At 41.1% G+C, this 15,354-nt stretch overlaps 2 protein-coding genes across 4 annotated transcripts in view; one reads left to right on the top strand and one right to left on the bottom strand.

Moving 5' to 3' along the window:
* The window catches only part of rad52 (RAD52 homolog, DNA repair protein), a 31,897-nt gene extending 24,721 nt beyond the window's left edge, over window positions 1–7,176 (bottom strand). For all 3 annotated transcript variants that reach the window (XM_055650145.1, XM_055650146.1, XM_055650148.1), the window contains exon 1: window positions 7,026–7,176. In XM_055650145.1, the coding sequence (XP_055506120.1) occupies window positions 7,026–7,082 (57 nt within the window). In that variant the 5' untranslated portion in view covers window positions 7,083–7,176. The remainder of the gene's footprint in view (window positions 1–7,025) is intronic.
* Window positions 7,177–7,289: 113 nt separating this feature from the next.
* The window catches only part of erc1b (ELKS/RAB6-interacting/CAST family member 1b), a 394,538-nt gene continuing 386,473 nt past the window's right edge, over window positions 7,290–15,354 (top strand). The window contains exon 1 of the mRNA XM_055650144.1: window positions 7,290–7,558. The gene's annotated coding sequence lies outside the window, so the exon portion shown is untranslated. The remainder of the gene's footprint in view (window positions 7,559–15,354) is intronic.

Here is a 15,354-nt window from a genome sequence, read left to right as displayed (position 1 = left end):
TCGAGGTCGTTCGCAGGTTGGAGGCCGCCAGCTCCGCCATTAGGCCTCAGCGCAGATGGAGGTAGAGAAGGGGGGGATACGACAGAAGAGTCGCATTCCCCCGAAGGGAGAGACAGAAAACCATGTTTCAGCCCCCCCCCCCGCCCACATAACACATAATCTAATAACCAAAAATTTAACTAAAACAAGACAAAAAAAACCCAAAAAAAAGTAAAGACAGACGGACTGCAGGCGAGCCGCAGCCGTTCAACAGCACCGCCACTTCCGGAGGTGGGGAAAGGAAATGGGTGACACTGGCAGGCAGAGTTGAAAAAAAATGTGCAGGAGGGTTGGGGCAGCTGGATAGATGTGAAGGATGGGGGTTTGGGGGAATTAAGATTTTTATTTTGATACCTCTCACTTTCTTCAAATCAAAGGTGAAGCCATGGGCACTCACATGGGGCTAGGTTATGCCTATCCTTTCATTGGCAATGTTGAATATTCTCCAAATGGCACCTGCACCACTCCCTAACTCGTTCTCTACCACATCGAAAACTGCATTGGGGCTGCCTCCTGTACCCGTGCAGATCTCGTCAATTTGATCAACTTTGCAACGTTTCGACCCTGCCCTCAAATTCATGGACCATCTCTGATATCTCCCTCATCTATCCATGCACATCTACTACAAGCTACATCTACTAGATCCCATAGCTATCTTGACTGAAACTCCTCATAAGGACACATACCTTTCTCAGTTTTTCCATCTCTGAAACATCTGCTCTCAAGATGAGGCTCAAGGACATTGGAGATGTTTTGGAAAGAACTGCAAATGCCGGTTTAATTCGAAGGTAGACACATAATGCTGGTAGCTCAGCGTGACAAGCAGCATCTCTGGAGAGAAGTAATGGGTGATGTTTCGGGTCGAGACCCTTCTTCAGACTGATGTCAGAGGAGAGGGCGGGACAGAGACAGAATGTAGTTGGAGATTGTAAGACTGGCGGGAGAACTGGGAAGGGGAGGGAATGGAGAGGGAAAGCAAGGGCTATTTGAAGTTAGAGAAGTCCCATGTGAGTGCCCATGGATACACCTTTGTTTCGAAGAAAGAGAAGAATCAAAATCATCCAAGAGTTTGTCAGGCTATCTTTGTGTTGCGTCTACATGGCAAGTTGGCGTCCATGGGATGCATAGACCGACTAGGGACTTTCGACAAGAATCGTGAAACTTTTACCTCGTATTGTGAGCGAATGGAAATGTTTTTTTATTGCAAATTACATTATTGCAGCTGAAGAAACAGAGGATGCTGATCAAGTGCAGGTAAGAGCACAAAAGAAGGCCATCCAGGAATGAAAGAAAACCATTAGGGTTAGTATTGTTCATCACATCAGATGCATATGCTCAGTTAAATGTTGATCGTAAGAGCCAGTAGTACCTCACGATAAACACACACGTGGAGCTTTATTTATGCACAAAACCGCCCTATGGTGTGAAGTCAGCACCAAAAATCTTCCAAGTTATAATGGTCAAGATTCTGCATGGAATATCACATTGTTTGAGCAATCAAGATGATTTGCTGATTGCAACTACTACTGAGGAGAATCTGGAGATACTCAGTGAAGTGTTGAAATGGCTTGATGATCCACTTTCAAACCAATAGTGTATATTGGTTTGAAAGTGGATCAACATGGATTACAACCAGAGAAGGAAAAGATTGAAGCTATTGCAAATGCACCAACACCACAGAATGTCTCAACTTCGCTCCTTCCTGTGTATGGCACAGTATTACTCACGTTTCTTATCCGAGTTAGCAACAAAGCTAGCTCCACTTCACAAGTTGTTGAACAAGGATAAAACATGGGAATGGTCCAAAGAGCAACCAAATGCTTTCATGTAAGAAGAGTTCGACCAGTGATGCATTACTTGTTCACTACGATACAAATGGTAAGTTGAAGTTGGCTTGTGATGCATCTAGCTGTGAGGTAGGAGCTGTGATTTCACATGTAATAGAACATGGACAAGAAAAGCCTATAGCATTTGCACTGTGCACACTTACCAAGAGTGAGTGTAATTATCCAGAAATCGAGAAAGAAGCCCTTGGTATCGTCTTTGGGATCAAGAAATTCCAACAGTATATGTTGGGTAGGAAATTCACCCTGGTTACACATCATAAGCCACTTCTTGCTATTCTTGGTCCTCGGTCAGCAATACCTACAATGGCAGCCTCGAGGATGCAGTTCTCCTTTCACAGTATGACTACAGCATTGAGTATCACAGCTCAAAAGAAAATGCTATTGCTGATGCATTGTCTCATTTGCCTCGTAAAGAATCAGATGTGGGCACTGAAGGTGCTATCTACGTCACAGAAGCAGTGGATAATGACTTTCCAGTCACAGAAGCTGAAATTGCTGCTGAAACTGAAAATGATACAGTACAAGTGTACGAACAAACTTCAGTCAGTGTGGATGGTCAGAAATAAAACTATGTACTAATGAACTAAAACCTTATTACAATAGACAACATGAACTGTCATGTGAGCAAGGGTGCATTAAATGGGGGTTTGAGTAGTAATACCCAATTGTTTAAGACAAAGATTACTTATCAAACTCCATAGTGAACACAGACCTTGTACAAATTAAGTCTATAGTCAGAGGTTACATGTATTGGCCAGGATTGGACATGACATAGAAGCAATGGCAAGTAAATGTAGCACCTGTCAGAGTTGTGGAAGTAGGCCTACCCAAACCCCTTTGCAAACATGGTCTTGGCCTACTAGACCTTTTCAGAAGGTTCATGTGGATTTTTGTAAACAAGGCAATAATAATGTTCTTGTTTTGGTAGATAGCCACTCAAAGTGGATTTAGGTGGTATATACGAGTACAAACACAACAACAGAGAGAACAATAGACGCATTGCCGTCTTTGTGAGTCATTGGATTACCTGAAGGGCTTGTCTCTGACAACGGCCCCTAATTTTGTGCCGCACCGTTCCAAACTTTCATTAAGCTAAATGGTATCAAGCATACCTTTGTGCCAACTTACCATCTGGCATCTAATGGCGCAGCCGAAAGGTCAGTCAGGATAATCAAAGAAACTCTCAAGAAACAAGTTCTTGAAGGTAATTCAAATTTCAGTATGTCACAGCGGCTAGCTAGTTTCTTACTGAAATATTGTACCATGCCACAATCCAACACAGGGTATACGCTACCTGAACTTCTCATGAAAAGGAGGTACAGAACTAGACCGAGTTTGATTCTCTCCTAAGGTTGAACGCATACAATCTGGTCAGAAACGTCATTATGGTGGAAAGTACATAGGTTCAATACATATGATCAGGTTTGTGTTAAGGCCAGGCTCGGCGACCTTTTCACTGAAACCAAGCGCAGGCTCGGCGATCGTTTCACTAAAACCAAGCGCAGGCTCGCCGATTGTTTAACTGAACACCTCCGCTCAGTCCGTCTTAACCTACCTGATCTCCTGGTGGCTCAGCACTTCAACTCCCCCTCCCATTCCCAATCTGACGTTTCTGTCCTGGGCTTCCTCCATTGCCAGAGTGAGGCCCAGCGCAAATTGGAGGAACAGCACCTCATATTTCGCTTGGGCAGTGTACACCCCAGCGGTATGAACATTGACTTCTCTAACTTCAGATAGCTCTTGCTTTCTCTCTCCATCCCCTTCCCCCTCCCAGTTCTCCCACTAGTCTTACTGTCTCTGACTACATTCTATCTTTGTCCTGCCCCCTCCCCTGTCATCAGTCTGAAGAAGTGTTTTGACCCGAAACGTCACCCATTTCTTCTCTCCACACATGCTGCCTCACCTGCTGAGTTACTCCAGCATTTTGTGTCTACCTTCGATTTAAACCAGCATCTGCAGTTCTTTCTTACACAAGCCTCAAGTTTTAGGTCAACTTGTTCTATTTGATCTATTTGTTTGTCAGGTTGATTGCATTAGTCAAAAACAGGGTGGACCACGTGAAGGTTGCAATCTCCCACCCCAGTAAACAAATGGGAGGTGGGAACAGTTGAAGTATGTGGTATTAGGAGGTACTTGGTAGAATTTGGAGGACGTGTTAGAATTGTGCACACAAACCATGCGATCCCAGCAAGGGATGAACCGGTACAAGAGCAGAGCATACACGAAGAAGCAGATCTGTCAGACTTTGGAATTATTCCAAGTTCAGATGTAAGATCAGAATCTCCAAAGAAAGTTGAGACAAAGTTAATGATCTTGAACGATGTTCCTTCAGAACCACCTGACACTTCCCCTAAACCACTCAGGAGATTTTATAAATTTAATCTGACGACTGGTTTATGCACTGTGTAAACCAGTCGTCAGATTAAATCTATTAAATGATTCTTGTTTGTCTAATTTACAAGTTATTTTACTTTCTAAGGGGAGATCAGTGCAGTGCACATAATAGTGTATATAATGGTAACTGTAACTTTAAGAACTGAGTACCAGTATCGTATGATTTGTGTCATGTGACATATTTATTATCTTATCAGTCTTCATGAATATGTGCGAGCATGCGCAGTGTACTTTTCTAACATAAAGAAGACCCACAATGGCTACAGCGTGTACTGAATACCTGTGCTTTGTTTCTATCTACATGCTAAAGCCATAATATCTTACAGGGGTGGAGTTGAATTCACTGGAGATAGTCTTTCAGGGGAGGATGCTCCTCAAATTGCGGATTATCTTGGACAATATAGCTCCATGACACACTGGTCAACCCGAGGAACATCTTCAGCAACAGACTGGTTCCAAGATGCAGCACAGAACACCACAGGAGATCATTTTCCCCTGTGGCTATCAAACTGTACAATTGCTCTCCCTTCTGTCGTGGGCTGGACTGACTCCCCTTCCCCCTACCTCCCCAATCTTTGCACATCCCCAATCCTGGACTTTCCACTCGTCACTTTAATTTCATGTTTCATGTATCTTGTTGCGTTTTATGACTGTTGGCAGACCAAATTCCCTCCTTGGATAAATAAAATTCTATCGTATCGTATCTCAATACGAGCAAACGTCAGTTTAAGTAGATTGATAAAGCAAGTGACTGTCGGTGTTGTGAAGTAACACCGATGGCATCTCATTCAGCAACGAACACAAACTACATTCACAAGCAGCTGCAACCATGGGAGTCACGAACTGGATGAGTGAGTAAACATAAACACAAAGGTAGACACAACATGCTGGAGTAACTCAGCGCATCAGGCAGTATCTATGGAGAGAAGGAATAGATATGAAGAAGTGTCTCGACCCAAATCGTCAACCATTTCTTCTCTCCAGAGATACACAGACAATAGGTGCAGGAGTAGGCCATTCGGCCCTTCAAGCCAGCACCGCCATTTGATTCAATGTGATCATGGCTGATCATCCACAATCAAGTACCCCGTTCCTGCCTTCTCCCTACCTACACCCCTTGATTCCGTTAGCCCTAAAAGCTCTATCTAACTCTCTTTTAAATGCATCCAGTGAATCGACGTCCACTGCCGGACCCGCTGAGTTACTCCGGCATTGAGTGCCTATCCAATCCAATCCAACTTTATTTGTTAAGCACTTTAAGACAACCAATGTTGACCAAAGTGCTGTACAAGACATCATAAACAGACAACATAACAGAACATAACAGCTCACATAAAGTGCAAAAATTACATATGAAATACAACAATAAATTAAAAGACATAAAACATGAGTAAAAATAATAACTACGCAATAAAGCAATCAAAATAAGAAATTAAATCAAGTAAATAAAGTCGACATCTTACTGGGTATCAAAGGCCACGGAGAAGAGATGAGTTTTAAGAAGTGATTTAAAAACAGACAGAGAAGAGGCCTGTTTAATGTGGAGAGGCAGATCGTTCCATAATTTGGGTGCCAACACAGCAAAGGCACGGTCCCCTCTGAGCTTCCGCATAGTTTTAGGCCCACTCAGGAGCAGCTGATTATCTGACCTGAGAGAGCGGGCGGGTGTATAAGCTCAGATAGGTAGGGCGGGGCAAGACCATTTAGGGATTTAAAAGCAAATAAAATAATTTTTAAATGGATCCTAAACTGAATAGGCAACCAGTGGAGTGAGGCTAAAATGTGCGAAATGTGCTCATGTTTACGTGTGCCAGTTAAAAGACGTACAGCTGCATTCTGTACCATCTGGAGACGGGCGATGGAGGACCCACTAACCCCCACATACAGTGCATTGCAGTAATCCAGCCGAGTGGTAACAAAGGCGTGGATTACCGTCTCAAAGTGCTGCCTTGACTTTATTGGCTTTATTTTGGCCAGCTGTCTCAAATGGAAAAAACTTGATTAAACAACAGCCTTGATCTGACTGTCAAATTTAAGCTCAGGGTCCACTTTAACCCCTAGGTTTGTGATGCTTGGTTTGATATACTGGGCCAGGGAGCCCAGATCTACAGGGGGGGCCCCAGTGGTGCCACCAAAAACCATTACTTCCGTCTTTTTATCATTAAATTTTAAAAAGTTCAGAGCCATCCAGGCCTATGTTAAGAATGGGTGACGTTTTGGGTCAAGACGCGACTTAGCATAGCATAGCAAATAGGTGCAGGAGTAGGCCATTCGGCCCTTCGAGCCTGGCACCGCCATTCAATACGATCATGGCTGATCATCCAACTCAGTATCCTGTACCTGCCTTCCCTCCATACCCCCCTGATCCCTTTAGCCACAAGGGTCACATCTAACTCCCTCTTAAATATAGCCAATGAACTTGCCTCAAATACCTTCTGTGGCAGAGAATTACAGAGATTCACTACTCTCTGTGTGAAAAATTTTTTCCTCATCTCGGTCCTAAAAGACTTCCCCCTTATCCTTAAACTGTGACCCCTTGTCCTGGACTTCCCCAACATCGGGAACAATCTTCCTGCATCTAGCCTGTCCAACCCCTTAAGAATTTTGTAAGTTTCTATAAGATCCCCCCTCAATCTTCTAAATTCTAGCGCGTACAAGCCGAGTCTATCCAGTCTTTCTTCATCTGAAAGTCATATGAAAGACTTCGGACTGAGGGAGCCACGTTTGAAACACAGTGTCACTCACCTGCCCGAAACATATGGCGGGGTTGTGGACAGCGGACTGATCTTTCCCTTCAGACATCTTCGCGCTTTCAAAAACTCAAGTCAACCGCCAAGCCATGGAAGCGCGAGACCCCTCGCGGCCGGGGACCAATCAGGAAAGCCCATCTCCCGCAATGGAAGCCGGGCGGAAGGACCGGGTGACGGAGACATCTTGCTTCGTGAGGAGGCCGGCCACCGCGAGGGACGCTGGGAGTGAGGTCGAACGGCCCCAGTCTCTTTGCTCGGGAGCAAAGACCCTATAGAAGAGCTCTGCTATAGGATCTTTGCTCGGGAGTGTGGTGGAGGAGCGAGGCAGGCTGGGAGAAAAGGTCGGCGAAAAAAAAAAATTGACGTGGTGTCTGGAGGAGGGTTTACGTCAGGAGAAGCGCCCCTGTGTGTGTGTGTGAAAAAAAAAACTGGTACTTAGAGAGGGGCAGAGGAAGAAGGAGTCCGAAATATCTTAAATAGCATCGAGCGAAGGGCTTTGTTATTTGGCGGAGGCGATTCCAACGACAGGTGAGTACGTGCCGTGGAGAACAACAGTGGGCGTCGCGTTTAACTGTCACCAAGGTGGAGGGTCGGTGTCTGCGGCTCCATGCCACGGGCAGAGGAGGGCTGAGGGCTTTGGCATCAAGTGGGGGATGTCTTCAAGTGTCAGCTCTTCCCTCATCGACGTGGACATTGCCTGCACGCCATTCCGATAGCCACATAAGGGAAGTTTTGCCGTGGAAGAGGCAATCGCGTGTCGTTTTTCTGACTAATATCAATGTGCCTCACTTTTTCGGATTCCCGCTCCCCTCCCTGGTTTGTTTCTGATGGGAAAATGTCATTAATGATATGAATTGTCTTCAAAAGGATGGGGATCGCACAATGGTTGTTCTGTTAGGTTGATGATCGAGGTAGGTGAGGGGGGTGATGTCATTAACCACAAGAGTGAAAATTAAGTGATTTGTCTGAACCCCGTCATGAAGCTACTTCTGTTTATATAGCTTTCTAAACACCCACTGGCATTTAACTAGAAAATAACAGGATTCTGGGAAAGATGTTCGAAATATTTAGGTGGATTTTGCTTTTACGAGATGGATGTGTAAAGGGAGATAGAACGGTTAGATTTCAAGAGGAAAGTTTAGTACTTTCGAAGCTGAAGTGACAGATGGACAGGACGATGTTACATATGGTAATATTAGTGGTAGTAATAATGTTGGTGAATAATCAAAATCCAGAATTGAATGTAGTGGTTTTGTGAAAAGGTAGGTCTGGACAAGATGACAGAAATGGGAAAGGGTATGACTATATTTGGCTAGAAAACAAGAATTAGATTTTAAATTTGATTCGTTTTTTCATAAGGTTAGGATGTGATAGATATTTGGATACCATTTGAGTTTATGGAATCAGAAAAGGGAGGCTGGTCTGGCTTATATTGGAAATGTGAACAATAGAGGTAGATGATCAGTGGATCAGGAGTGACATATGGGGCTGGTTAATTTTGGAGGTTAAATTAGGGAATTGTGGTGATTAAATCTAAACCTTGAAAAGTGGTCAAATGTAACACCAATGTTGTGAAAAATCTGGTTAATTGCAGTTAAGTGGATGAAATTGCTGTGAGCAGAATTTATTTTGGAAACAAATGCATTGCTCTGGATATTTTAGTGGAGGAAATTTCCAAGCATTGAATTCTTAAAATCGGATAAATAATAATAAGATGAATTAGTGGAGGGTTGAAGGGATACACATTTTTAACTTGCATAAGATTTAGAATCAGATTAGTTTAGTCATCTACATCATGGTGCAGTGAAATTCCATGTTTGTGTAAAGTTCAGGGGGTAAACAGTATACATACTGTTGATAGATACAACGATAAATACATGTGGAAATTGACATTATTAAAAGATTATGCAGATGGGAAAAATAGAAGGCAATTGAAGTTAGATAGTGAACATCAATGGTAACTGATTTAAAACACACATGGTAACTGGATGAAGTATTGAAGAAATTGAAAATGGTTTGGACAAAAAGGGGACCTGATGGAAAAGTGAATATGTTTGAGGATCAGATGTGATCTTACCAAATGAAAGCAGGCACAAAGGGCAATATTATTGAATCCTACTTTCTATTTCTCATTTTAATAAGAATAGAATCGGGCAAGTGACATACAGCTTTGCTGGACAATATTTGAGAAACAAACATAGTTCATTTTGTCAATGATAAGGAGAGTCACTTTATCATTGTCAACTTTGAGATGGATTGTAATTTGATTTGTTATTGAAATGAACATGGTGTGCTTGAGTGTTTTGAAGGTGTGTAATTTTTAAATATTCATGCAACTAATTTCTGTTGGGATAATGGTGTGAATGGTAGCTATTAGTCACAGTAGTATACCATTTACAATAATAATTACATCAAATCTATTCTGAAAGAAGACTAGAAACTGTCATCTGTGCAATTTATTAATACAACTTGAACAATTTTAATTGTCTGCTGGCTGATTTTAAAAAAAATAAAGAAATCAATGTTAACGTTCCTTGGCCTTGTTCTCTATTGACTTGCAGTCTGAAGTATATAAACGTTAGTCAAAGACTAATTGGCTAACAGCTGGGATTCTCCCTTTTAAAGATATCAACACTCGTGATTTCACTAAAGTATTTGTAGATTTCCACACAGTTCGTAAAACTCATGATAGCTGGTGATTGACAAATATTTGCTTCTGTTTCGTAGCAACAATTATTTTTTTTAAGCAAATTTTAACTTTTGTCAAAGTGCACCAAATGCATTGAGTCTATCTTGCTCAGAACTGCTGAATGATGCCCATTGTAAAATCATGCACAGTTCATTAAGAAATACAAATAAACCATATTCTTTGGGACACTTCTGAATATTCTTTAACATTTCTTTTTCTTTCTAATACTTTCATCTCCACTCCATTCCTTTCTGAGGTATAATTATATGACTAGCTATTGCATCAATGCCATGTGAATGATTGTTGTTTGTCTTAAGTGCTGAACTGTATATTGAAAGATAATTTTATTACAGACAGTTACAATTTAGCCACATCCTCAATGTCAATAGATCTGTTTCCAGCAATTACTGCATCGGAGTTTGAAATGGAAAACCTACACCAATTTCCATCTGTAATACTTTGATTGTTTAGCTATTTTAATTTGGCAAATGTTACTGGAAAAAGTCTGATGTTTTGCTTTTATTTTGCTTGAATAATTATAGGATGATCTTGCTTAGGCTAAAGTATTTTAAAGAAAGAAAATCACGGTAAATTGACCGAGTTGTCCTGAATATATTGTCAATAGCCACATAATTTTAAAGCTTCATACAAAGATGACAGTTTAACTGTGGTTGTGATAAAACTTGAATAAAATAATTTAATTGCATTTTTAGCTATTGAGATTCTATTTCTATTTAAAAAAACAGAAAATGCAGGAAATATCCAGAAGGTTAGGCTACGTTTGTGGAAAGAGAAATAATGTTTCATGTCAAAGACCATTTAATAATAATAATAAATTTTATTTTCGGGCGCCTTTCAAATCTCAAGGTCACCTTACAAAGATTAAACAGAAGAGAGAAAAAACATATAGTCGTAGAAAAATAAATAATAAGGACATCATCAATACACAAATTAAAGATAGAAATCGCTCCAAAGACACAAAATAAAAAAAACACAATGTGAAGAGAGAGCAGCGGCAGCTAAAGCGCGCTAGCGTCCACTCTCTCTTCCGACACCTATCTTGGACACAGACTAACAAAGTACCTTACACACAGAAAAATCATCCCCCTATGTGGGGGAAGGCACAAAGGTCCAGTCCCCAACCCCATTTGTCAGAACTGTTCTAATGAAGGGTTTTCAACCTGAAATGTTCACTCTGTTTCTCTTCCCAGAGATGTGGCTTGACCTGAGCAATTCTGGTACTCTCTATTTTATTTTTCTGGCATCTCCAATTTTTATGATTTTCTGTTTCAAAAGGAGTGTGAAATATTGAAAAATGCTAAATAGCATTGGAGGTGTGCTTTGTTGATGAGAAATTGAGTTTTCTCTTTGTAATATAGATTATTTGTTTTTGCACAGATTTGACTGAAATCAGATTATTGCATGCTTTGCACTTTAGGTAAAATTGAATTGTAAAGTTTCTGCTATGATGTGTTCTAACACCTAACATGCATAAGAAATCAGATCTGAGCCATGGCAGAACCTCCACGTTACCTCGATACTTGTTGGTTTGGCTATTAAGTTAGTGGGGGAAATTTGTTTGCAATTAGATAACTGCAGAGGTTTGACTGAAAAGATAGATTAATTGCATGCTTTTGCACTTTGTAGAACAATCCAGCATTCTAAACATTTCTCGATAAGACTGTGAGGTTTGACAATATAACAATCCTTCTATCTCGATAAAGATTTTCAAAGCCTGTGGCCACTCCCAAGATCATTGTGATTGTGATTGTGATTGTGAAGGTGGTGTTCACATGATGCTTTTGCTTGGATTTTTTTTGTATAGTGACAAGCTAATACATGCCATATTTTGCAATAGATCTGTTCCTTCTCAAATAGAGAGCAGTGGTCAGATAAGGCATAGATTTACCCTGGTATTAATTCTGAAAGGCACAGGCAGGAATAGAGTGCTCATGTGCTGGGCCTTATCTTCCCATTGTTTACAAAAATCACATCTGCTGTACTGAAAAAAATATTCCATTGTACTTCCTGGTTGCAACTGAAAATGCATCGCTTTGGTGCTTTTTTTTGGGGACACGTACTTGATTGCAGTTATCTGTATATAATTGACTCTGGGCAAATAGTCGGCAATATCTGCAGTGTGGTGGGAATGGCATCCTCGGCGGCACACAGAAACAGAGTGAGTTTGTGTAAATACTGACTGGAAGAAATTATTGGATTATGGTAAAAGTCCATCTTGTTCACCGATATCTGCTTCCTTTACTTGGTCTCGCCGTATCAATTTTTTGACTCTTCAATGCCCTCTAAAATGGCCACCAAGCCAATCAACTATATCAACCTACCTTGTAGAAATACAATAAGAATACGTGAATGAGCACTTGACACCACCAGGAATGGATTTGGAAGGGGAAAAGTCACCATGATCTCTGTTGACTTTGCAAACGTTTGAAGGGTTGTTATTTAAACTGAGAGCTATACTACTGACTAGATCAATATCGTTCCTGCATAATTGTATTTGCAGATTCGTACCTTGCATCCAACATCACAGCATCCTCCATCACAAGATCTGGTACACACAGTCCTGCCAGATACTATGGCACAGTGGTGCACGGGAACATTGTTGTAGGAATTCTCAGCATTGATACAAGCCACAGTCTTATGACAAAGAAAATTTCCTTCTGTAACTCAGCGGGACAGGCAACATCTCTGGAGAGAAGGAATGGGTGACGTCTCGACCCGAAATGTCACTCATTCCTTCTCCAGCATTTTGTGTCTACCTTTGATTTAAACCAGCATCTGCAGTTCTTTCCTACACAAATTTCCTTCTGCCTTCCTTTCTATTAAATATGCCTTTAATGAACAGCACTTAGAAAAAGCACCAAGAGTAAGAAGAGCACAGAATGTAGTTTGGATTGGGATTTTTATTGTTTATCATTGCGAATGATCTGTAGCTCTATTAATTAATGGAATTGGCTAAATTCTGAGTGACATAGCTGTCTTGGGCAGGTGGTGTAAGAGCCAAAACCTGGAATAGGCTTGCCCTTGTCTATCAACTTCTTATAAACTCACCGTCCATGATATATGGAACAATGATTGTAACATATAATCATGGGGACCAATTGGACTACAGTGACTATTGAACCATAGGAAACCTAGTACTGGCCTTGCTTCTTGTCAATGATTTTGTCCAGCTAATTGTAGAATTATGCTAATTGTAGAATTATGTCCTAATCCATGTTTTTCGTCGGTATCAGTCCTAGCTACTGACTTTTTACCCTGTGCAGTTTGGCCTTCTTGCTCCCCCAACCTCATCTACTGTATCCGCTGTTCTGGGTATCAACTTTTGTGCATCGGCGAGACCAAGCGCCGGCTCGGCGATCGTTTAGCTGAACACCTCCACTCAGTCTGCCTTAACCTACCTGATCTCCTGGTTGCTCAGCATTTTAACTACTCCTCCCATTCCCAATCTGACCTTTCTGTCCTGGGCCTCCTCCATTGTCAGAGTGAGGCCCAGCGCAACTTGGAGGAACAGCACCTCATATTTCGCTAGGGTAGCCTACACCTCAGTGGTATGGACATTAACTACTTTAACTTCAAATAGCCCTTGCTTTCCCTCTCTCTCCATCCCCTCCCCTTCCCAGTTCTCCCACCAGTCTTACTATCTCTGACTACATTCTGTCTCTGTCCCGTCCACTCCCCTGACATCAGTCTGAAGAAGGGTCTCGACCCGAAAGTCACCATTCCTTCTCTCCAGAGATGCTGCCTGTCCCACTGAGTTACTTCAGCATTTTGTGTCTACCTTCGATTAAAACCAGCATCAGCAGCTCTTTCCTACACTACTTGCTCAAACTGCTTTTCAGTTCTGGTTGCCCTGACTCGGACAGGTTTCTATTCTTTCCAATATTAATAAATTTGACCTATTTCTTTTTGCAGTTATTTCCCCATCCTCTTATCCATCTGTCTTTATTAATTTTCCGGAACTTGTCCCAACACATCATTCTTGATTAAATTAAAAAACAAACTGATTAGAAAGTGGTTTAGGACATATTGGAGATACTTGGCCTCTGACACATAATTTCTTATGCAGCTGTTTATCTTCAAACAAATACATTCACTTTAAATGCTTTGCTTATTCATGCTCCAAAAATTGAACTATTACTTTGAATTTTACACTGTTGTTTCCGAGGCCACTATGTAATTTATCCAAGTGACATCTGATTTCGAAATGAAACTTGTGCTAGAATTTATACCACTAGTATACCAAGAAAAATATATTCCCAGCATCATGGAAAGAATGCCTGGTTATAAATTGCATCTACTTAGTAGGTCTTGAGACTTTGAGACATTCATTGATTTAAGTACAGTTCTGGCCCATTTATCATCTCCAACAAGCAGTGCATACAACTCCTTTGTCTAAAATTTGTCATGATGGTTCCAATTCATGCATCAGTGGCTTTGGTTGATTGATCACGCATTCCAGTGTGAGTTTTGTATTCATTGTTGTTTGAAGGTTCTCTGAGATTTGCAGAAGGAACTTTTGTAATAAATTTCATGGCAAGGGTTAATCACAGTTTGAGGAGCTGCTTGATAAAAATAGGTGCCAATAAAAGAGATTTGGAGTACTTGTACCTACAGATTCTGGAATTGGAGTAAAAGGCAAACTGCTGGAGGAACTCGGTGAGTCGAGCAACATCTGTGGGAGAAACGAACAGTCAATATTTCGGGATGTGACCGTGCAAGTGCAGTCCTGATGCAGATTCACAACCCAAAAACAACCCAAAAATGTTGATCAACCCCAGTGTTGACCTGCTGAATTCGTCCAGCAGTTTTTATTTCCATACACGTAAAGCAGATATGTGTAACATGGGTTATGCTGTCCTGTGTACAGGGGCAGCTGCAAACCCATTTTTCTTCAATACAACTGAAATATATGCTTTTTTGACAGGTCATCATGTTGGCTCTCTCCACATGGCATGACTGAGTAGTTCCAGCACTTTCTTTTTACCTTGTAAAAAGTTCAAATATTTATTTTCCTCCATGTGCCATTCTTAGATAGCCAGCTTCTGCCTAATACAATGCCTTCCATAATGTTTGGGACAAATGCCCATCATTTATTTATCTGCCTCTGTACTCCACAATTTGAGATTTGTAATAGAAAATAATCACATGTGGTTAAAGTGCCCATTGTCAGATGCTCTTACACCACCTGCCCAAGACAGCTATGTCACTCAGAATTTAGCCAATTCCATTAATTAATAGAGCTACAGGTCATTCGCAATGATAAACAATAAAAATCCCAATCCAAACTACATTCTGTGCTCTTCTTACTCTTGGTGCTTTTTCTAAGTGCTGTTCATTAAAGGCATATTTAATAGAAAGGAAGGCAGAAGGAAATTTGTTTTTTTTCTACTACAAATCTCAAATAGTGGAGTACAGAGGCAAATAAACAACTGGTGGGTCTTTGTCCCAAACATTATGGAGGGCACTGTATATGAAACTAACTTGTCATTAACATTGGCAGTATAGATTGTACTTTCTAAAGTTTTAGCTTGCTGGATTTTCTACTGCAAAAATTGTCAGAAATCTAGCACTTATCAGTTAAATTGCCCAGCTTGTTAAGTAGCTAATTGATGTT

Source organism: Leucoraja erinacea, chromosome 19 (assembly GCF_028641065.1).
Source record: "Leucoraja erinacea ecotype New England chromosome 19, Leri_hhj_1, whole genome shotgun sequence".
Taxonomy (NCBI): Eukaryota; Metazoa; Chordata; class Chondrichthyes; order Rajiformes; family Rajidae; genus Leucoraja; species Leucoraja erinaceus.
The sequence above is the reverse complement of the archived record's forward strand: the minus strand, read 5'-3'. Positions and strand labels throughout refer to the sequence as shown.